Source organism: Dendrobates tinctorius, unplaced genomic scaffold (assembly GCF_039654945.1).
Source record: "Dendrobates tinctorius isolate UK_male_01 unplaced genomic scaffold, ASM3965494v1 ptg000083l, whole genome shotgun sequence".
Classification (NCBI taxonomy): domain Eukaryota; kingdom Metazoa; phylum Chordata; class Amphibia; order Anura; family Dendrobatidae; genus Dendrobates; species Dendrobates tinctorius.
Genome location: NW_027361751.1, coordinates 2720959 through 2743479, shown reverse-complemented (window position 1 = coordinate 2743479; position 22521 = coordinate 2720959). Strand labels below are relative to the sequence as shown.

At 42.4% G+C, this 22521-nt stretch overlaps 1 protein-coding gene across 1 annotated transcript in view; it reads right to left on the bottom strand.

Moving 5' to 3' along the window:
- The window catches only part of TNPO1 (transportin 1), an 80449-nt gene that overhangs the window by 24838 nt on the left and 33090 nt on the right, over positions 1-22521 (bottom strand). The window contains exons 5-16 of the mRNA XM_073584055.1: positions 21073-21206; positions 14174-14255; positions 9581-9703; positions 9251-9369; positions 8935-8995; positions 8678-8846; positions 8228-8380; positions 6828-7053; positions 6231-6402; positions 6034-6120; positions 4804-4911; positions 2560-2718 (exon numbers count right to left, since the gene is read on the bottom strand). Coding sequence (XP_073440156.1) covers positions 2560-2718; positions 4804-4911; positions 6034-6120; positions 6231-6402; positions 6828-7053; positions 8228-8380; positions 8678-8846; positions 8935-8995; positions 9251-9369; positions 9581-9703; positions 14174-14255; positions 21073-21206 — 1593 coding nt within the window. The remainder of the gene's footprint in view (positions 1-2559; positions 2719-4803; positions 4912-6033; positions 6121-6230; positions 6403-6827; positions 7054-8227; positions 8381-8677; positions 8847-8934; positions 8996-9250; positions 9370-9580; positions 9704-14173; positions 14256-21072; positions 21207-22521) is intronic.

Here is a 22521-nt window from a genome sequence, read left to right as displayed (position 1 = left end):
GGTTTCTGACCGAGGAACCCTCAGAAACAGATAGGAGCGTTTTAGAAGCAAGATGCGATACAGGATGGTCCACCGAAGGGGACTGGAAACCAAGCCATCATTAGGTCTGGAGCAAAAGGGTATTTAGCCTGAGTAGAAGACTTTGGCCCTATGACCCGCTTATGTGGCCGATCCCTATGTTTCTGGACAATTTCCTTAAACTACGGACTGGTAAATAACCTACGCACACGCTTGGTTTTCTTAAATGAGATAGCGTGTGCTGGAGCGGGAATATTTTCCTCATCCAACTTCAGAATCCTGTTGACTAATTCTATAAGAGAATCAAGCGACTCTTGATCAGTTGGGGGATTCTGAGGGGCTGACGTGTCAGATTCAAATTCAGAGTCGTGCTCGCTGAGGTTCGAGAGACAGGAGTCGCCGATGCGGAGGTACTAACGTGACTATGGGATGTGTCATGGGTCCGCTTTCTAGAGTCCTGACCATCCCTTGAACAAGTATGGCCCCTGCTGGTGGATGGTTCCCGGCCGACGCCAGAGCCCTCCTCAGGAGGCAAGGATGCTTTCTGACTTAGAGTCCTCCCGGAAGGAGAATATAGCCTGGGTCAGAGACTCCACCGACCGTGACAGGGATGCAGCCCACTCAGGGGTACTAAACGCAGGAAGCCTGTCAGCAGCAGCGGCAAAGGGCGTTGGAGCACAGGCCGGGGAGCAGTCCGTGCATAACGGATTAGTCTGTGCACTGGGTAATGCAGGCTTGCAAGTGGTACACACGGTTAAAAAACGCAGTGTGCTTCTTAGCAGCCCGTTTAGCCTCCTCCTGAAAGGGTTATCGGCAGAGTGTCTGCAGCTGCAGGGAATGTGCCGGGAAGGGGTTAAGCTTTAATCTGAGGGCAGATGCAGCTTACCCAAGGTCATGTGCTGTGTCCAGTGGGATGAAAGCGGTGGCCCTGTTGTGTCACCCGGTATCCGGCTGTCCAGAGCAAGCATAGCGCTCCTGAAAGGGTTAACGGCAGTTGTGGTAAAAGACATGGTCCCCGAGATTAAAATTGCACGACTCTTAAGTAATGAAAGGCACCAAGAGGAGGGGGCGGCAACGTTAGCTCGGGCGACGCCATGCAAATTGCGACCTAGTAGGCTGGAAAAGCCGGGGACTAAATTTTTGGCCTACACGCGGTAGGTGCCGGGGTGGCACCATTCAAATTGCGGCCTAGTAGGCCGGGGACTTAATTTTCGGCCTACCCGAGAGCGGGCGGACGTTCCGCTAAGTTAGCGCTTCTCCCGGGGGCCAGGACCCGACCCCATACCTCCACTCCAGTGCTCAGCAGGCCGGGGCCATCCATGCAGTTCTTCTCATCCTCCTGGCTGATGAAGAAGAGCTGGAGTTCTTAAAGGGGTATGCTCAATCGATCATCCCTATGGCAGGGGGATGGAGAGCTATGGGGCTGATTCAGGGCATTTGGAAGCACTGTTCCAGACTTCTCCATTGCACTCCATGCGCTTTCCCTCATATCCGTGGATTACCGGGACCGTAAGGATCATCGCCATCATCGTCCAGAGGAATCAGCACCAATCGTCGCAGGAAAGTATACGGGGAGGTATACTCCGCATGCTTGCCTATTGTTGGTTTGGCGGGAGAGCGGGCCGTAGAAAGGAACCGTCGCTCCCTTCACACCGTTAAATAAAAATTTACAGAATAAAAAATAAAATAAAAACAGTGGGGTCTGAAACCAGACCCAAGTGCCTCCGATTGACACTAAGCAAGAACTGGGGAAATCTCAGGAAGCGAGAGGGTGTATAATGCAGGGGAGGAGCTAACTTTTTTTCTGGTTTTCTTAAGTGTCCTTATGGTGGCAAGCAGCATAACACCCACTGTCTCTGTGTCCCCCAATGAGGCATAGGAGAAATAAAAAGTATCTGTCAATATACAGAAGTCATGACACTAGTGTGAATAGCCCTCAATGCAATTTTATTTAGTGGTGCACAAGCTGTAATGTACTGCATGCAATACTGTTAATCACCAGAAGTTATAAGATGTATTGGAGTATACGGTCAAAATGTGTATATGTTATGTGGACTGATCATCAGATGAAGCAACACAAATATAAAAACAAAAAAGAGACGTGAACTTTTTTTTGGAAAAGGCCAAAAAAAGGAAGAGTATTCCAGTGGCAACAGCTTCATGAAATGCTGCCCCTCTGCGGAGCTTTATGCTTCATGCTGCAGTCAAAGCGTTTTGTAGAAGTTTTTTTCCCCCTGATTTTTTTTTTTAATTTTTTTTATTTAAGCCTTTTGATCTTACAGTGCATAGTTTGGAGCAGATTCCATCAGGAGCTGCTTTAAAGACACTCACATGCACTTTTTTCACCAAGCATTTTTAAAACTTGAAAAGAAAAAAAAGCTGAAACTACTGATCATACTAAACACAAAATGGTTTTACAATAGATGTCAACCCAAAGAGTCTCAAGCATTTTTTTAAGCTTTTTGCTTCAGAGTAGACCTGATGTGAAACGCTCAGTGTGCACATGCCCCAAGTAGTAAATCCAGGCACTTGCCAGCTTACCTGCATGCACTGGTACATTAAACTTAGGATGTTGCTCCTGGCTACAAGCTGCTCGATGTTGCCACCAAGCCCTTCCGCCAAGCCACTGAGTAAATCTAGAGCCACAATCATAAAATCTTTATCTGGAGACTCATACTGGTCTGGCTGAGCATTGTGCATCTTCAAATAAAAAAAAAAATATATATATAAGTACATACAGTCAGTGCACTATTCAATTCTCACAAGCAGGATAGAATATCTCTCTATACATACACATACAGTCATGGCCAAAGGTTTTGAGAATGACACAAATATTAATTTTTTACAAAGTCTACTGCTTCATTTTTTCTAATGGCAATTTGCATATACTCCAGAATGTTATAAAGAGTGATCAGCGTAACAGCAATTACTTGCAAAGTCAATATTTGCCTAGAAAATGAACTTTATCCCCCAAAACACATTTCATCATTGCAGCCCTGCCTTAAAAGGACCAGCTAACATCGTTTCAGTGATTGCTCCATTAACACAGGTGTGGGTGTTGATGAGGACAGGGCTTGAGATCAATCTGTCATGATTAAGTAAGAATGACACCACTGGACACTTTAAAAGGAGGCTGGTGCTTGGCATCATTGTTTCTCTTCTGTTAACCATGGTTATCTCTAAAGAAACACGTGCAGTCATCATTGCACTGCACAAAAATGGCCTAACAGGGAAGAGTATCGCAGCTAGAAAGATTGCACCTCAGTCAACAATCTATCGCATGATCAAGAACTTCAAGGAGAGAGGTTCCCTTGTTGCCAAAAAGGCTCCAGGGCGCCCAAGAAAGACCAGCAAGCGCCAGGACCGTCTCTTAAAAGTGTTTCAGCTGCGGGAACGGGCTACCAGCATTGTAGAGCTTGCTCAGGAATGGCAGCAGGCAGGTGTGAGTGCATCTGCACGCACTGTGAGGCGGAGACTCTTGGAGCAAGGCCTGGTCTCAAGGAGGGCAGCAAAGAAGCCACTTCTTTCCAGAAAAAACATCATGGACAGACTGATATTCTGCAAGAGGTACAGGGAGTGGACTGCTGAGGACTGGGGTAAAGTCATTTTCTCTGATGAATCCCCTTTTCGATTGTTTGGGACATCTGGAAAACGGCTTATTCGGAGAAGACCAGGTGAGCGCTACCACCAGTCTTGTCTCATGCCAACTGTCAAGCATCCTGAAACCATTCATGTGTGGGGTTGCTTCTCAGCCAAGGGAATGAGCTCTCTCTCAGTCTTGCCTAAAAACACAGCCATGAATAAAGAATGGTACCAGAATGTCCTCCAAGAGCAACTTCTCCCAACCGTCCAAGAGCAGTTTGGCGATCAACAATGCCTTTTTCAACATGATGGAGCACCTTGCCATAAAGCAAAGGTGATAACTAAATGGCTCAGGGAACAACACAGAGATTTTGGGACCATGGCCTGGAAACTCCCCAGATCTTAATCCCATTGAGAACTTGTGGTCAATCATCAAGAGACGGGTGGACAAACAAAAACCTTCAAATTCAGACAAAATAAAAGCATTGATTTTGCAAGAATGGACTGCTATCAGTCAGGATTTGATCCAGAAGTTGATTGAGAGCATGCCAGGGAGAATTGCTGAGGTCCTGAAGAAGGGTCAACACTGCAAATATTGACTTGCTGCATTAACTCATTCTACTTGTCAATATAACCTTTTGCTACTCATAATATGATTGCAATTATATTTCTGTATGTGATAAAAACATCTGACAAACACACATAAAAACCAGAGGCCAGCAGATCATGTGAAAATATAATATTTGTGTCATTCTCAAAACTTTTGGCCATGACTGTACATATACACACATTCTATAAAAGGAGAAACGCGCAGTCTACAAAACCAATGTGAATATCATAAGTAAGATTAATAAATGAGTGACCATTGGCCTGCCGGGAGGATAAAATACAGGCGATGCGTCCTTTTCTTCCCTTATCTGCAAATCACTCCAGGTCTAGCTCTTGAAGCCACCAGTGGATACTGCCTTTTATAAGCGGCTACTTCATACACATTTCCTCTGTAGCGATCATCGTGTCCATTCACATACATGGCACACACAGCTGGGCTACATCCAAGGTGCGCAGCCGCTACCACCTGTACAAGGTGTATAAACTGGGGCTGCCAACACCAGCTAGTAAGATCTCCTGCGGCTCCTTACATTTTTATGTTTAATGTATAGTTTTAGGATTATTCACAAGTCAATAAAGTGTTGATGAAATTACCAATTCTTGCTGAAGAGTCTTTTGCACCAAGTTCACACACCGCTGGTACACAGGTTCACAGTAAGGTAAGAAACCAGATTGAAGTGCAGTAGCAACAGAAGATAGGCACTGAAATGTGAAAGATACCAATTAAACACAAATTAAAGCTGCTTAAAAAAAATAATTAAAAAAATGTACATGTTACAGATAAGCATGTATACTTCTTTGTTCCCTGGCATCATACCTTGTCATTCTGTGTTTAATGGCAATATGGATAAAAAGCCAAAGGACTACGGCACCAAATGCCACAAGGTCCCTACAGATAACACATTACACGATGTGTCACGCTCGCCAGATGCGGGGGACTTACCAAGACAGATACTGCCACATTACATCAAGGAATAAAACAGAGGTAAAGAAAATTAAAGGGAGCCTATCGGTGAGTTTAGGCTGCCCGAACCACAGCGGCAGGGATACAGCCCGGATGCACAATAGCAGCTTTCCTCAAATGCTCCGGCATTTCAAAGAAAACAGTTTAAACACTTGGTAAGGGATCAAAAGGAGAGACTAGACAAGTCCACCCCTGCTCCTAGCTCGATTCTCTCCTCTTGATAAACCAGATCTGTCCCATGGGTGTACATAGGGAGAGACCCGTCAACCACCTGAAGCAGTGATTGAGAAGTTGGCTGACTTGTCCAGTCCGTGATTTCTTTGAAATGTTGGACTGTTTCAGAGAACATATTGGCTGCAATCATGCTGCCCGTGGTTTGGTTGATATGAAGCTAGTGACAAATTTCCCCCAATATGGACTAAAAACCCAGAACAGCAATAATGATAATATTATAATACGCAATATACAAAAAGCACCGAAACACTTAAAGTGGATAACCCGTCTTCTGATAGGAAGTAAACTCCGTGTCAATATGACACTACAGTTCACAGGTGTCTACCACTTACATTTCCCAAATTTCCTAAAAAGACGAAATATTGTACAATTAAGGCTAGTTTCACATTAGCCTTTGGAGGCACAGCGGATGCTCACCATGAAGCTCCGCCCCCTGCCGTGACTCCTGCAGTCAGCTCCGCCTATAGGCGCATGCGTCCTGCGTATCCTATCTTTAGCATTGGGTACGCAGGCAAGCTTTTGCCGCCGCATGCATCCTTTTGACAGCGCGGCGGCCGCACCAAACACTTATGTGAAACCAGCCTAAGTGCGTTTCTAAAGACGTATACACCATTGCACGCTGTTACCTCGAGTAAAGGAAAGAGATCCTTGTCTTCATCTTTCAGTACATTCCATTTCTGGATAAGAGGAGGCATCAGCATCTGGATATATTCCTTAAAGAAAAAAAAAAGGGGGTGGGGGGGAGGGGACAGTCAGGTTAACACACATTAAAGTTCGATAACGGACCCCAATAAGCACAAATATTCAGTGACCCAATACTCACTGGCTTATTTAAGTGGTGTCCAACAGAATCTGCCAGCGTTCCTATGGCATCATACAGGATGAGCAGGTTTTTATGCTGGTATTTACTGAACGCAAAGACCAGAGTATCCAATATATAAGCCAAATAAGGGACAAGTTCAGTACAAGCCTCCTCTTCTAATGTAGCAAAGGCACTAGGGAATAAAAGTTTGTTTCAGTACATGGGAAGCTCGTTAGACCCTCGGTGTCAGCATCTCTGGGGGCTTCAGCAGTGGAATCTCCACCAGACCGTGACTGCACTGGAGTGCACCATGCAAAAGAAAAGCAGAAACATGTAGGTAGCGGCAGCAGATATGGCCACCCACCGGTTTCACCAGGAGGCCCTGACATACTTTGAAATATAGCTTCAGAGAAAAACCAGCAACAAATCCAGGTGCATTCACAAGTGGCAGATCAAGGGCCGAAGTAATGCAACCAACCAGCTGACAATTAAGTCATCTGACCGAAGTCACGTATCACAGCTTAGACCGATTATCTCCGTGTAGGTTAATGGTGACAGAAAGGAAAGATGTGCGAATTAAAACATAAAACTTCATATACATATAATTTACACTGTTACCTGCAAGCAGCTTCCTGTACTCGCTTGTTGCTGTCGAGGATTCTTTTTAGCAGCTCAGTCATTAATGGCTTTAAATACATGTCTGGGGGCTGGCTAACTACCCAGTGTGCATAGCGGCTAAGGGTCCAACAGGTAATGGAGCGCACAAGAGCCTTCTTATCAGAAAGGCACTGAATAAGGTGAGGGATGAGCTCGGGGAGGTATGGGATCATACCCTGCATGCAGCCTAAAAGAGAAACAGTCACAAAAATCACAAGTGAACAAATTCTAAGAAAAAAAATGTAATATTGACTTATAATACATTAAAAAAAAAAAAAAAAGTAAATTAGATTAACTGTTGTGGATTCAGTAACATTTCAACTGGCCATACACATTTTACAAAATTACTGCAATCTGATTTTCATGTTAAAAAAGACTTGGTCACAGACATGTCCTATAGAAATAAAGAGACACTCCAGTTTTTGTTCCCATAATTGCACCCTCCCTCCACCTGATCGTCCAGTTCAGACCCTTACCTTCTTCCCTGTGACTTTCAACTTGATTCCTAGATCTTCTCCTACATGTTATTCCACTAAAGTCCACCATCAATCCCACGATGTAATACTACTTCACATTGCCAGCTAACAATACCATCTCCGCTCGGATGACACCGATCAACATTCCACTATGTTTTACAGTCAGGGAGGCTCAACTATGGTCTCCGAGATTATAAGCAACAGGAGCTTTCTAGTCATCATCAGTAACTATGATAGTCTTTAATGGGGGAAATGGTGTGGTACAGCCTACATACAAAGTTCTGGTGATTGAGATGGTGATCCCCTTCAGAGAAGTATGTAAAGCATACAATTCTGAGAGTCCACTATCAGAATACAAGAAGAAAATTTATTCTAAGATACATAAAAAACTATTGCTTTATTTGGTTATTAGGGCACTAGTGAAAGAATGGAGAGAAAAAAAACAAACAAAAAACAGACCACTGGAGTGTTACTTTCAGGAACTATCAGGAAGGGATGCCTACGATACATCTTGTGTTGGGCTACAGAAAAATATCCTCAAATGGTGTTGCCATAAATGCATGTTGAGTCTCCAAAACAGGCAGACAACTTTACGCAATGACTATCTTTGTGCATTTCAACGGATACGGCAAAGTCTGAAAGATATGCACATCTAATACAATCAACGGATTAAAATCTACCTATTTCTGGGGTAACATTAATATAACTGTCCATGTATTGTCAGGTTTAGTGGGCAGAGAGGAAACAAAATAGCAGATAAAAACCATCACCAAAACCTTTTTAGAAAAAAACCTGAACATAAAAATTTGATATAAACCATACATTATTCTGACAACGTATTCCCTTAGGACATAACTTTATAAAGCAATGCATAGAAACACTAACCTTCTGCAATTGCACCAAGAACCAAAATTCCTGATTCTTTTACTACCCATTCAGGATGGAAAAGTAATTCTTTCAATAGAGGCAAAATGTGGGGCAAAAGATCATCCCGAAACACATTCGCAAGTACATCGAGAGCAGCAGCAGAACACTTTCCTGGAGAAAGACAACAAAGCCAGACAGATTAACAAGACTGAATTGCTTCTAAAAAGAGTTTTGCAATACACACACATATATTAAAAGGCTGCTCCTCAATGGGGGGGTTCGGGTCCGGATACCCCCAATAATCTGAATACACTGCTTTGAATTATGTATTAACCCCCAGACTGCTTTAAGAAGCTTGACCGATCGGTGGGAGCCTCAGGAACTCCTGATGACCACCAATACATAGCCCCTATAATATTTAAAGATTTTTTACAAGGACAGTTACATTTAAAAGGCAAGACGACTCACTTATATTCCAATCGGATATTGTATCTTCATCGTCAAGGTCATCATCGTCATCTACATCCTCTTCAATCCCATCTTCTTCATGTGCCTGTGCTACTGTTCGTGATCTGTGAAACCGAGGACGTATGTCCTGCTCACTGTCGGGAACAGCTTCATCTTCTTCCACATCACCCTGGATTGTGACATTTAATGGCACACAGTGAACACCCATACACAGTTAAGTGGCATTAATGTATGGAAATTCTAAGCTAGCCACGCACCTTGAGCAATATAATATCTATCTCTGAATATTTCATTCCATTAACCAACACAGGTATCAACCTAGGAGACAAAAAAGGTATTTATTTAGCACCTATTCACATGGAAGTCTTTTACGTCAATGTTTGTTTGACAAAAAAAATAGTGGAAACTATAGCAGGAAGGTAGGATACAAAGATCTGCACCTCCTGTGTTGAGCATACACCTCTGATTTTGGCTTACAAATACTGATGCCTCCGGCATAACATGGTCTATTTTGTCGGAGTGTATCACAAAGGTAAACGGTCTGCTCACAATGAAACATGATAAATAACTTACTTTGGAAGGTGTCTGCATAGAACTTCTTTACAAATCGGTTGCTCCGCCAGAGTCAGCCAAAACTCACATGCCTCCAAAGCCACATTCTCGTCCTGATCCTGTGTTCTTTGTAGCATGTACTACACATGGGGGTTTGGTAAAGAAAAGGGAAAATGAAGACAGGTCAACACCAGTACCATGTGACAGCATAATGAAGCGCCACGGATGCAATTCTCAGGGGTCTCTAACATCCAGCACGCAGTTAGATAACAGTTTCTCTTTCTTTACACTCATTATAGTTATTCAGTATAAAATACAGATACTAAAGGGGGAGAAAAAAACCTCACTAACCTCCACAATATTGTGCATGTGGGGAAGCAGACGGTCCATTCGGACTTCAAGCAGCATGACAAGAGCTCTGCAGACATTTTTACGAACTTCTGGTTCTTCGTCGGTGGCCAAAGCAAACAAATTCTGTCAGAAGAGTAAAGACGCCTCAATTCAGTTCAGAATATATAAACACCAAAGTCACAGATGTGAAAAGTGATGATTGTCATTCTATAAAATGCCATAATCTGGAAAAATAAAAAATCCAAATGATCTGTGATGCACGGTGTGATCTTTACCGAGATGCAGCTAGAGGCAAGTAACTAATCTATAGAAACAAAACAAGATCTTATAGGAAAGACTGAAAAACTAAACTAGTTTTTACTAGTAAACTCTCCCTTGCACCCCTTTCAAAATATTAGGTTTAAGAACAACTATGTGGCAACAACCACTAAAATTCCTAAAATGGGAATTTGACATATTACCTAAAGTCTTAACTCTGTAAGGTCTCATTCAGACCTCCATGTAGCTCCAGTTTCTCACAGACCTAACCTACCCATCATCATCTATGGTGCCATTATGCCCGTTTTTCCACGGACCATGTGTCTGTGCAAAACCGATGGAGACAGGCCAGTTTTTTTTCTGAGCACTACACATGACAAGTGCCAAAAACAGACTACAGGTCCGTAAAAAACACGCCCAGCATCAGAGTACAGTCCTTGTGCACAGGGCTGTGGAGTCGGAGTCCATTTTGGAGGAGTCGGAGTCATGTAAATTGAGGAGTTGGAGTCGGAGGTTTGGATTACTGACTCCACAGCCCTGGTATGAGGGAGTCGGAGTCGCGGTCATGGAAATTGACGAGTCGGAAGTTTGGCTTACCGACTCCACAGCCCTGCTTGTGCTGTATGTATTGAACATTTAAAGAAATAGAAGCAGTCATCTATTTCTATTTCTCCATCTGTGAAAGACACTGATGACATACTAATGGTAAAAACGGACACACCGACCATAGACTGGCGACACGGGTCACACAGGTATCGTTTTCTCACATACATGTATAAATATGGACGGGATAATGAGGCCTTACAATGATCTATTTGACCTGCATAGTATTTGTAAAACTGGATGATCGAGGACAAGAAGCCACAGCGCTCAGTGGACGTGGCTGCGAATTACCCCATTATGATTATCAGCGCTTCATAAGCTTAAACTTTTGACAAGTAAATCAAGTTTATGTAAAGACTCAATATTCATAGTGTTGACCCTTATTTCTAAACACCCAGTTGCCAGGGCCAATTGCAGAAGTATCAGCTTCTGGATCTAATCCTGCTAACAACCCATTCACGCCTCATTAGTGTTGGGGTTTATCACAATATCAGTGATCTGTGCGTCTGTTTGTCCTCCTTTGATAGCTGACGACAGGTTATCAATGAAATGGAGATCTTGGGAATTTTTTGGCTAAGGGGCTAAAATTTCAATGTTTTACTCACCGTGACACTTCGTTATACCTTTTGCCTTGTCTCTATGTTTGAAAAAGCTTTGTTAATCACCAATTTTGCTCCAGGATCGTTGCGGAGGTGTTGCTTTTGGAGGATGTTTATATACTATTCTTTAGCTACGGCAGTGTTCTTAGGCAAAATTATGAGTGAGCCGCCTCCATGGATGAAGAGCCCCCACACAAGTGGACGCAACTTTACTGTTGGCATCACAAAAGACTCATGGCAGCAGTCAACTTTTCTTCTTCCGACAATCATTCTTGTAGGAAGTATAGGGATTGGACGGGAAAAAGTTATTTTCTCTGATCAAGCCCCGTTCAGACTGTTTAGGACATCTGGGAGCTCCAGTATGATGTTGCACAATGCAGCAACAAGGCAAAAGTTATAACTATACATTGAATTTTGGGGAGGGGGGGGGGGGGGATCTATGGAAAAGAAACGCTTCAGATCTCAATCCCATTGAGAACCTGTGGTCAACCCTCAGAGTGGAAACACACAAAAACACGGATACTGTGATAAAGTAAGCACTAATCAGACAAGAATGGGCCATTAGTCAGGATTTGGCCCAGAAGTGGATATCCAGCTGCCAGGGAGAATTACAGAAGTCTTGTAAAATAAGGAACAACAGTGAATATATCGAGTTTTTACATAAACTTGATGCATTTGTCAATAAAAGTTTGAAAAAATTTAGGATTCAGTATGTTTGAGATGGAAGGCCACAGTGCTGTTCATGTAACTGAGGAACAAACAGATATTACTACAGAAGAACAGCAAAATTATACTGTAGAAATAGATGATCTTGTTGAAGGCGCTTGAAAACACTTTCAAATTCATCACATGCGCTGTGTTATGCACACGCTGCAGCTGGCAATAAGAGATAAGGCCCCGTTACACGTATCAATGTCCCTGCGATCCCACCAATGATCCGATGTGGATGGGATCGCTGGGACATCATTAGCTGATCGCTGGTGAGCTGTCACAGACAGCCCCTCCAGCGATCAGGACCAGCAAGCAAGCTGGTTTCCAATGTAAACAGCGGGTATCTAAGAGCCGCGTGGCTCTTAGTTACCCGCTGTTTAACTTGGAAACCAGCGTTGCTGATCGCTGGTCTCTCGCTGCCACACGCAGCGATGCATGCTGGTCAACGGGAGACCAACGATCAAAAAACTGCCCAGGACGGTCGAGCACGATCACCGATACCCGGCAGGGGGGCCGGTCGCTGATCCATGTCACATACAGGGATATCGCTGGCGAGATCGCTGTGGCGTCACAAAATCAGCGATCTCACTGGCGATATCGCTGTGTGTGACGGGGCCTATAGTCTGCAAGAGGGACATGCTGGAAATCTGATTGGAAAAGTGAGGAAATTGGTTATTGCCGCCAGAACCCCTAAAATTGATTCCATCTTGAAGAGACGTGCTGGGAAATGGGCAATTGTCGGTCAGGCCACTCGGTGGGGCAGCACTTATTTAATGATTGAGCGATTGCTTGAACTAAAACAGTTTCTTATAGATATGACAAACCCTCAGGAAACCCTAAATGAAGGTCAATGGACACAGGTGGCTGAATTGCTTAATCACCCATTTACAGTGACTAAAAAAATTACAAGCAGAGGATTTAACTCCTGGCATTTTCATAAGGGAGTGGAAGAACTTGCTATTTTGCCTGTCCCAAAGAGGAGGTTTAATCGCAGATGGCATTTCTGCTTCAATGAAACGAAGGGAGACACAGCTATTGGAAAATAACATTTTTTTGGCAGCTGTTTATGTGGACCCAAGTCATCATATACTGCTTGATGACCAACAGATTACTAAAGGAAAAGAAGCTCTGACTGAGGCAGCAGTTAGAATGAGTGGCCTACAGGAGGACTGCCAGGCGCAAGAGGACTTGGGTCCTGGCAGTGCTACTGCTGCCATATCTTCATCCTCATCAGATGAGGAGTTTGACTTTGACAAGTATTTGGATGATATGGAGCAGGCAAAGCGTTGCTGCAAGGATAAAGATTTCACTCCGTTCCCTATAGCAAGCAGATTGACCATATTTCAGCAAAATGTTTCACTTGCTCTCAAAGAAATAGAAAAATTCAACTGTTCATCAAAACTGACTGCATGAGGCAATTCCTTTATACCCGGAAATTGTTAGAGATGTTGCCCATGTGGTTACAGCTTTGCCTCTAACCCAAGTTAATGTAGAGAGGTTTTTCACTAGCCTTAAAATTATTAGGTCAGATTTGAGGTCATCTATGAGGGAGGATCTGATGGAGGGAATTCTATTTCTTAGAACAAATTCATAGACTGCACAAATGTTATTTAGTATGTTTTTGTTGAAAACTGGTTTTTGCCACTTACATAGTGATATATATATATATATATATATATATATACACACACACACATACATACACACACATACAATATATATGTAATCAATATTACATAGTGTATTACATATTTACAATTTATTACAGTTTGTGTTCTAAAGTTGTATTCCAATAAACATTATGTTCTATCTAAATATCTCGATTATTGTATCATAAAAATGATTAAATGTCTGATGTTCACATTGTACTACAAATAAATTTTTCACTTAAATATAAGCAATATACGTTGGAGTCGGTGTAAGGGAAATTGAGGAGTCGGAGTCGCAGGTTTAGCTTACCGACTCCACAGCCCTGATTAAAACACTGAAGCAGCAAACTTTTTGAAAACACAAATTGTCAGTTTCATAACTATTTGGCCATACCATATGGCTGGTACAGGAACGGAGGGGGTGAGCGCACGCCGATAGCAGCAAGATCAAAAAATATTGGGGTCATTTAGATCCTACATCAGGCAGAACCGAACTTGTAAGCATAATTCCTTGATAACATAAGACATTGCAGCAGACCCCGAAACCTTCTTGAGGCAATTTCATTAATGGGAGGAAAAAGGTCAGCAACCCATGGCATTCAGCCTACAACCTAACGTGATAAACAAATGTAGGATTGTGGGCAGCTGCAGTGTGCAGAAAAGGCCATTCATTGTGAATGGCTGTAACGTGACTGGCTAAAAAGAGTAGACAGCACGTGTCTAGTGTCCAATTTATACCTTACGTCTCTGGCATTTTACTTGTAGGTTCCTACCTCAATAAATGAGTCAATATGCAGCATAAGTGCTTGGGTTCTTCCAATGATGAACTGATTAACACAGGCAACAGCATGCGACCTACATGGGGATAGACAATCGTTATACTTGTAAGAGTCACAGCATGGCTGACAGGTCAGTCCATCCAATTACATTGCCCGTTAAAAGTTGCGTCTCTATTACTCTCCCAATCCAACATCGGAGAGGAGCGCTGATACTGCATGCAAGGCAGTGCAGCTTCCAAGGCAGGTGCAAATGCTCATCGAGGTAAAACACTGACCAAATACTGTGTGAACTTGGCCTGACTATCCGAGATGACGAACCGCACTACTTATGTAGCGCAGTTCATTATCCATTTGACGAGTTTACTTTTTTTTTTCTCCTTCAGTTAACGTTCATCCTGGCACACACAAAATGTGAGTATAAGTGGACCTATTTGTAGAGCAGTAGATCCATCCCAATCCTATAGCATTCAGTTACCAAATGTACAGTGGGGGAAATAAGTATTTGATTTCTTGCTGTGTGCAAACATACAGTGAAGAAAATAAGTATTTGATCCCTTGCTCATTTTGTAAGTTTGCCCACAGACAGACATGAAGAGTCTATAATTTTAAGGGTAGGCCAATTTTAACATTGAGAGATAGAATATCAAAAATAAAATCCAGAAAATCACATTGTATAAATTTGCATTTTGCAGTGAGAAATAAGTATTTGCTCCCACACCATTAAGGGTATGTGCACACGTTGCGGATTTGGCCCTGCGGATCCGCAGCAGTTTTCCATGCGGTGTACAGTACCATGTAAACCTATGGAAAACCAAATCTGCTGTGCACATACTGCGGAAAATTCCACCTAAAAATGCAGTGGTTTATTTTCCGCAGCATGTCAATTCTTTGTGCGGAATCTGCAGCGTTTTTGCACCTATTCCATTATAGGAATCCGCAGGTGTAAAAACGCAGGCAAAATCTGCAGAAAATCCGCAGGTCATTTTACCTGCAGATTCTGCAGAATCCGCGCGGAAAAATCCGCAACGTGTGCACATACCCATGGAGTTCCGGCTCCTACAGAACAGTTAGACGCTCCTAATCAACTCATTACCTGCATTATAGACCGCTGTCTTACATAGTCACCTTTATAAAAGACTCCTGTCCACACAAACAGTCAGACTCTAACATCTATAACATGGGCAAGACCAAAGAGCTTTATAGGGATGTCAGGGACAAGATCATAGACCTGCACAAAGCTGGAATGGGCTACAAAACCATAAGAAGCACGCTGGGTGAGAAGGAGACAACTGTTGGTGCAATAGTAAGAAAATGGAAGAAATACAAAATGACTGTCAATAGACATTGATCTGGGGCACCATGCAAAATCTCACCTCGTGAGGTATCCTTGATCATGAGGAAGGTGAGAGATCAGCCTAAAACTACACTGAGGGAACTTGTTAATGATCTCAAGGCAGCTGGGACCACAGTCACCAAGAAAGCCATTGATAACACATTATGCCATAAAGGTTTAAAGTCCTGCAGTGCCCGAAAACCTGGATGATTCTGTGAGTGATTGGGAGAAGGTGCTGTGGTCAGATGAGACAAAAATTGAGCTCTTTGGCATTAACTCAACTCGCCGGTTTGGAGGAAGAGAAATGCTGCCTATGACCCAAAGAGCACCGTCCCCACTGTCAAGCATGGAGGTGGAAACATGTTTTGGGGGTGTTGCTCTGTTAAGGGCACAGGACTACTTCACTGCATCAATGGGAGAATGGATGGCGCCATGTACCATAAAATCCTGAGTGACAACCTCCTTCCCTCCACAAGGACATTAAAAATGAGTCGTGGTTGGGTCATCCAGCAAGACAATGACCCAAACAAAACATACAGCCAAGGCAACAAAGGAGTGGTTCAAAAAGAAGCACATTAAGGTCATGGAGTGGCGTAAGCCAGTCTCCAGACCTTAATCCCATAGAAAACTTATGGGGGAGGGGGGGGAGTTGAAGCTCCGAGTTGCCAAGCGACAGCCTCAAAATCTTAATGATTTAGAGATGATCTGCAAAGAGTAGTGGACCAAAATACCTCCTGACATGTGCGCAAACCTCATCAACAACTACAAAAAAATGTCTGACTGCTGTGCTTGCCAACAATGGTTTTGCCACCAAGTATTAAGTCTTGTTTACCAGAGGGATCAAATACTTATTTCCCACTGCAAATTTATATAATTTATACAATGTGATTTTCTGGATTTTATTTTTGATATTCTCTCAATGTTAAAATAAACCTACCCTTAAAATTATAGACTGTTCTTGTATTTGTCAGTGGGCAAACATACAAAATCAGCAAAGGATCAAATACTGATTTCCCCCACTGTATATTTAGAGAAGGATACTTATTGTAAAAAAAAAAAAAAAAAAAACACACAACACTAGAAATGTAACTAATTGCATTATTATTTCATCACCCCAAAGTACACTGCAGTGAAACACCATGTCTCCTCTGATTATTATAGAGAAGAGAAAAAAAAACAACCCCTTCAGGCCGCCGAATCATTGAAATGAAAGTATAACTGAATAAAATAAATTAAATTTCCCACTGGTGACAATTAATATAGCAATTACAGGGGGATTCCCTGCATAGTTATCAAAAATGTCAAAAATGGACAGGGAATCAAACATTTTTAATTTCCCTCCTGCCTCATGTATGGCCATATTGCATTATGGGAGAAGCCATGTTCACATTAGTCTAGCAGAGGTCTGATAATATCTTAAGAGTTCAGAGACCATCAGTAACTACTGGCACCCCCCCCCCCAATATCACCGCTGAGACCAGTCACTTGTATTTTCTGAATTCGTAACATTGAAGCGTCTGTTAATGTTGAATTAAGCTATGTACATACAACTGAAGCTGGCAAAATCATTCCTCTCCTAACTTATCCTAGTTCTAACTAGGTGAATAATCAATATACTGCAGATTTACAAATAAACTATTTCTCAGTCCCACGAGTTACACGTGTCCACGCATTCACGGTTCAGCAGGGAAAAGATACGTTATGACAGAGACTAGCAGCATGTCTCACTGCATCTCGTGTGGGCCTTTCAGGGAATCTGTCAGCAGGTTATTGCTACCTCATCTGACAGCAGCATGATGTTGGCAAAGAAACCCTGAATTCAGCGATGTATCATTTAGCTTACTGAGTGCAGGTTTTGTTTCAGAGCTTTTAGATTTAACAATACAGCAAAGCTCAGAAAGCTGCCCATGCCCCACACCAAGCTCTGTGTATACAATGTCCATAGACAGTGAGCTGCGCATCACAGGGGAAGGGGGCGGAGTCAGACTAGTATGCATGCGGTTCTGTCCCAATAAGGTCCTGGTGCTAAAACTATCATTTCAAGCAAAACCACAGCGCTTGATAAGAGCCATTGTGAAATCTGTTTTAACTCCTACCTCATGCGGCCTTCAGATTACACCGCAAAAAACTGCTGACAGATTTCCTTTAATCTCTCTTTATACTTCTCGGAGTAAAGACTATTACTGCCCTTTGGGGTGAAGCAATAATTATGCACCTAGTCACATTGTTAATGGATTATTTATTTTAAAACATTTACAATAAAGCATTTTTTATAACCTGTATCTATAGACATTCACACAAATTTAAAAAGGAAAAAAAGCAGATTCTTAAAATACTACAGCTCATTATGCTGAAAGCCCATACCTAGAGTGCAGTTACATTTTATACACAGTACAGATCAAAAGATTGGACACACGCTCTCATTCAAAGAGTTTTCTTTATTTTCAAAACTATGAATTAACACATGTGGAATTAAATAATTAACAAAAAAGTGTGAAACAACTGAAAATATGTATTATATTCTAGGTTCTTCAAAGTAGCCACCTTTTGCTTTGATTACTGCTTTGCACACTCTTAGCATTCTCTTGATGAGCTTCAAGAGGTAGTCACTGGAAATGGTTTTCACTTCACAGGTGTGCCCTGTCAGCAGTGTCAGGTTTAATAAGTGGGATTTCTTTCCTTATAAATGGGGTTGGGACCATCAGTTGTGTTGTGCAGAAGTCTGGTGGATACACAGCTGATAGTCCTACTGAATAGACTGTTACAATTTGTATTATGGCAAGAAAAAAAGCAGCTAAGTAAAGACGAGTGGCCATCATTACTTTAAGAAATTGAGGTCAGTCAGTCCGAAACATTGGGAAAACTTTGAAAGTGTCCCCAAGTGCAGTGGCAAAAACCATCAAGCGCTACAAAGAAACTGGCTCACATGAGGACCGCCCCAGGAAAGGAAGACCAAGAGTTACCTCTGCTGCGGAGGATAAGTTCATCCAAGTCACCAGCCTCAGAAATCGCAGGTTAACAGCAGCTCAGATTAGAGACCAGGTCAATGCCACACAGAGTTCTAGCATCAGACACATCTCTACAACAACTGTAAAGAGGAGACGTTGTGCAGCAGGCCTTCATGGTATAATAGCTGCTAGGAAACCACTGCTAAGGACAGGCAACAAGCAGACGAGACTTGTTTGGGCTAAAGAACATAAGGAATGGACATTAGACCAGTGGAAATCTGTGCTTTGGTCTGATGAGTCCAAATTTGAGATCTTTGGTTCCAACCACCGTGTCTTTGTGCGACGCAGAAAAGGTGAACGGATGGACTCTACATGCCTGGTTCCCACCGTGAAGCATGGAGGAGGAGGTGTGATGGTGTGGGGGTGCTTTGCTGGTGACACTGTTGTGGATTTATTCAAAATTGAAAAAACAAAGATGGAAAGCGCACATAGGGTGTATCGTCTAGAAGAACCACAATAGCAAGCAAGCCCAATCAGTTAGACTCACCTGCTGAAGTTGTGTGAGTCACAACAAACTGGGAATCACTCATAAAAGTCCGGTCGTCGCTGGTATCCCGCTGGTAGTGATTGAAACAAATCCAAAATGGAAAAAATATAATATATGCAAATTTTATAACCACTTTTTCTGTGCAGAATTCTCAGATTCGTAACATATTGGAAAAGCACTGGAAAATTGTTTTAAATGATCCAGTTCTGAATAAGGTGGTGGATCAGAAGCCAGGGTTGATTTTTAGGAGGGCTCCCACCATTAAGAATATTTTAGCCCCTAGTGTCATCTCCTCAAGGGATATTTCACTAAACAGTAGTATGCCACATGAGAAAAAAGGGGCTTTTCAATGTAACAGGAAGGGTTGTCAGTGTTATAGAGCTATAATTGATTCTACTGATAGATTTCGCTCCCTTAGTTATCCCAGTGGGGAATTTAGGATCAGATATAGGATGACGTGTATGACCAGTTTTGTCATCTATCTGATTCAATGCAACTGTGGGAAGCAATATGTAGGTAGGACATCTCAACCATTACATAAGAGGATTAATTCCCATAAATTTAACATTCGGAAGGGATATATGAAACATGGTTTGTCCCGTCATTGCGCAGTGTTCCATCAGGGTTCTGTGTCTCTGACGGTGCTTCCCATAGATCATGTGTCCGAGCATACCCCGAATAGAATACAAAATTTAAAAAGAAAGGAAACTTATTGGATATATAGATTAAATACACTCCAACCGATGGGTTTAAATGAAATTAGTGACCTTTTTTAGACATATTCTGGTGAAACAAAATGATTGTGGTATTTGTTAATTATATATGAGGGTCTGAGGAGGTATGTGGATTTGGTGTGGTCTAGTGGGCTAAGACACGTGAACTACATTTGAGTTGTTCTGAAGTGGTGGGTTCGAGTTTATATTTTTTTTGCAGTTTATTATATATATTTGTTATTTTGGTGTATAATATTTCCATGATATTGATAGAAATGTTATTGGGTTTTAATCACAATATTTAAGCATTTTATTTATATATTGTTTTATATGATATATGGGCGTTTCCACAGGAAATGATGTCAAAGAAAGGTGTATTGAAACAGTTTGTGATTGTATTTATATCCTGAATTTGTGATGGTTCTTTATGAAGTGGCTGGTTATGCCACAAAACACGTAGGCTTATTAAAGAAGTTTTTATTATATGGACTGCCGAAGGTGCGTTTTTTTCTGGTCAGCACGGTTTATTCAGTCCGGCTCTTTTTTTCCCCACTTTGGATTTTTTTCCATTTTGGATTTGTTTCATTCAAAATTGAAGGCATACTGAACCAGCATGGCTACCACAGCATCTTGCAGCGGCATGCTATTCCATCCGTTTTGTGTTTAGTTGGATCATTTATTTTTCAACAGGACGATGGCCTCAAACACACCTTCAGGCTGTGTAAGGGCTCCACAGACACCAGACCTGAACCCAATCGAGATGGTTTGGGGTGAGCTGGAACGCAGAGTGAAGGCAAAAGGGCCAACAAGTGCTAAGCATCTCTGGGATCTCCTTCAAGGCTGTTGGAAGACCCTTTCCAGTGACTACCTCTTGGAGCTCATCAAGAGAATGCCAAGAGTGTGCAAAGCAGTAATCAAAGCAAAAGGGGGCTACTGTGAAGAACCTAGAATATAAGACATTTTCAGTTGTTTCACACCTTTTTGTTATTTACAGTATATAATTCCACATGTGTTAATTCATAGTTTTGATGCCTTCAGAGTGAATCTACAATTTTCAGTCATGAAAATAAAGAAAACTCTTTGAATGAGAAGGTGTGTCCAAACTTTGGGTCTGTACTGTATATATAATTTTTTTTGCTTAAAATTTATGTAAATTGTCTTGTCGAAAAACGTGAAAGTTTCAAATAGCAGGATCCAATCATTTTGAGCATTAGTTATAAGCCACCTGCAAGAATTACATGAACGTCTGGATGTAGTGTCATTAGTAAAAAAAAAAAAAAAAAAAAACTCAATTAACAGAAATAATTATTAGTAACAAAGAGGTTAGTAGAATTTAAATTAAATAACAGCACCTTATTTTTGGACTACTATGTTTAAAGAACTGCAAGAACTTGGGGATCATAACATTGAGAGGCCGCTCCAAAATGTCACTGTCTAAAATCTCAGCAGAGTCTTCACAGATTTTCTGAAGAGCTCCGAAAGCTCCCTGGAAAAATAAGAGAACAGAATTTTAGAGAAGACTTCACCTGTGACTGGCACAGCTTACAGCATTGACCAAGATAGCTAGAAGGGACCAAAGACTGGGGCAAAACAGATTTACATCACCAACAGTACCTCTTATCACATACAGAAACGTTCTGACGTCAACACCTAAGATCAGGAAATCTACTTGGACAGAATATGGCCTCAGAACCAGAATTAATATCTGCATTTATTCTGCCCAAGGCTAGTTTCACACTTGCGTTAGGAGGCGCAGCGCACGGCCGCCGTGCAGCTCTGCCCCCCTGCCGTGCCCCCTATGATCAGCTCCAATGTGCGAATGACACTGCATGCGACCAGCGTACCCCATCGTTAGCATTGGGTATGCAGGCTGTGCGCTGGTATGCTTTTGCCAGCGCATGCGCCCTTTTGACATTGCGCCGATGTGCGCCAAAAGCACCGTGTTGCATTTTGATGCGCTCGGCGTACCATCAAAAGGGCGCATGCGCCGGCAAAAGCATACCAGCGCAGAACCTGCGTACCAAATGCTAACGATAGGGTACGCTGGTCGCATGCAGCGTCATTCGCCCATTGGAGGAGCTGACCGGAGGGGGGGGGGGGCTGGGGCAGAGCTGCACAGCGGTCGTGCGCTTCGCCTCCTAACGCAATTGTGAAACTAGCCTTAGAAGCTACAAAATGTGTTAGAAAACACCAAAATAAAGTTCACTTATCTCCCCAAAAGGTGAGGTGGCAGTGGTGCCAAGAGGAGGACTGGACAGTGACTGAGGGGTGGGGGAGCCGGATATGTGAAGAGTGCAAGGAACATCTGTTCTTATACTCTGTGTTCTGGAGAGACCCCAGACAATACAAGAAACATTTCATTAAAAAATAACTTCTCTGAATTGAAGTTCTCGGGAAAATCCAAGCACATTCAAATTTTGCCTGATCGGCTCATTTTTAGAGAAACCCTTAAGTTAAACGCAAGTCACTTTGGAAAATGGGAAAAACTGCAAAGTTCTTGTAAAAACTTTACAGCTTACTTCTTATTAAAAAATCCTCAGTCTCAAGAATAAAAGGGATTTTTAATTCTATTTTGGATTGCTCATTGCCTGGGTTACCATCCACTACTGCAATCTGAGGCGGCTCGTTTCCTAGACATGAAGTGCTCGCAAGCTCTTTTCTACACACCTTGTAAGGCTGGCTCTAAAAGCTAGCCGGAAAAAAAAAAAAAAAAAAAAATACTCGGCAATCAATTCATGCTGCCCAAACCATTGATCAGAGCCTGGTTGCGCGATTGCAGGGAAAACATTCTTGGACTAGAA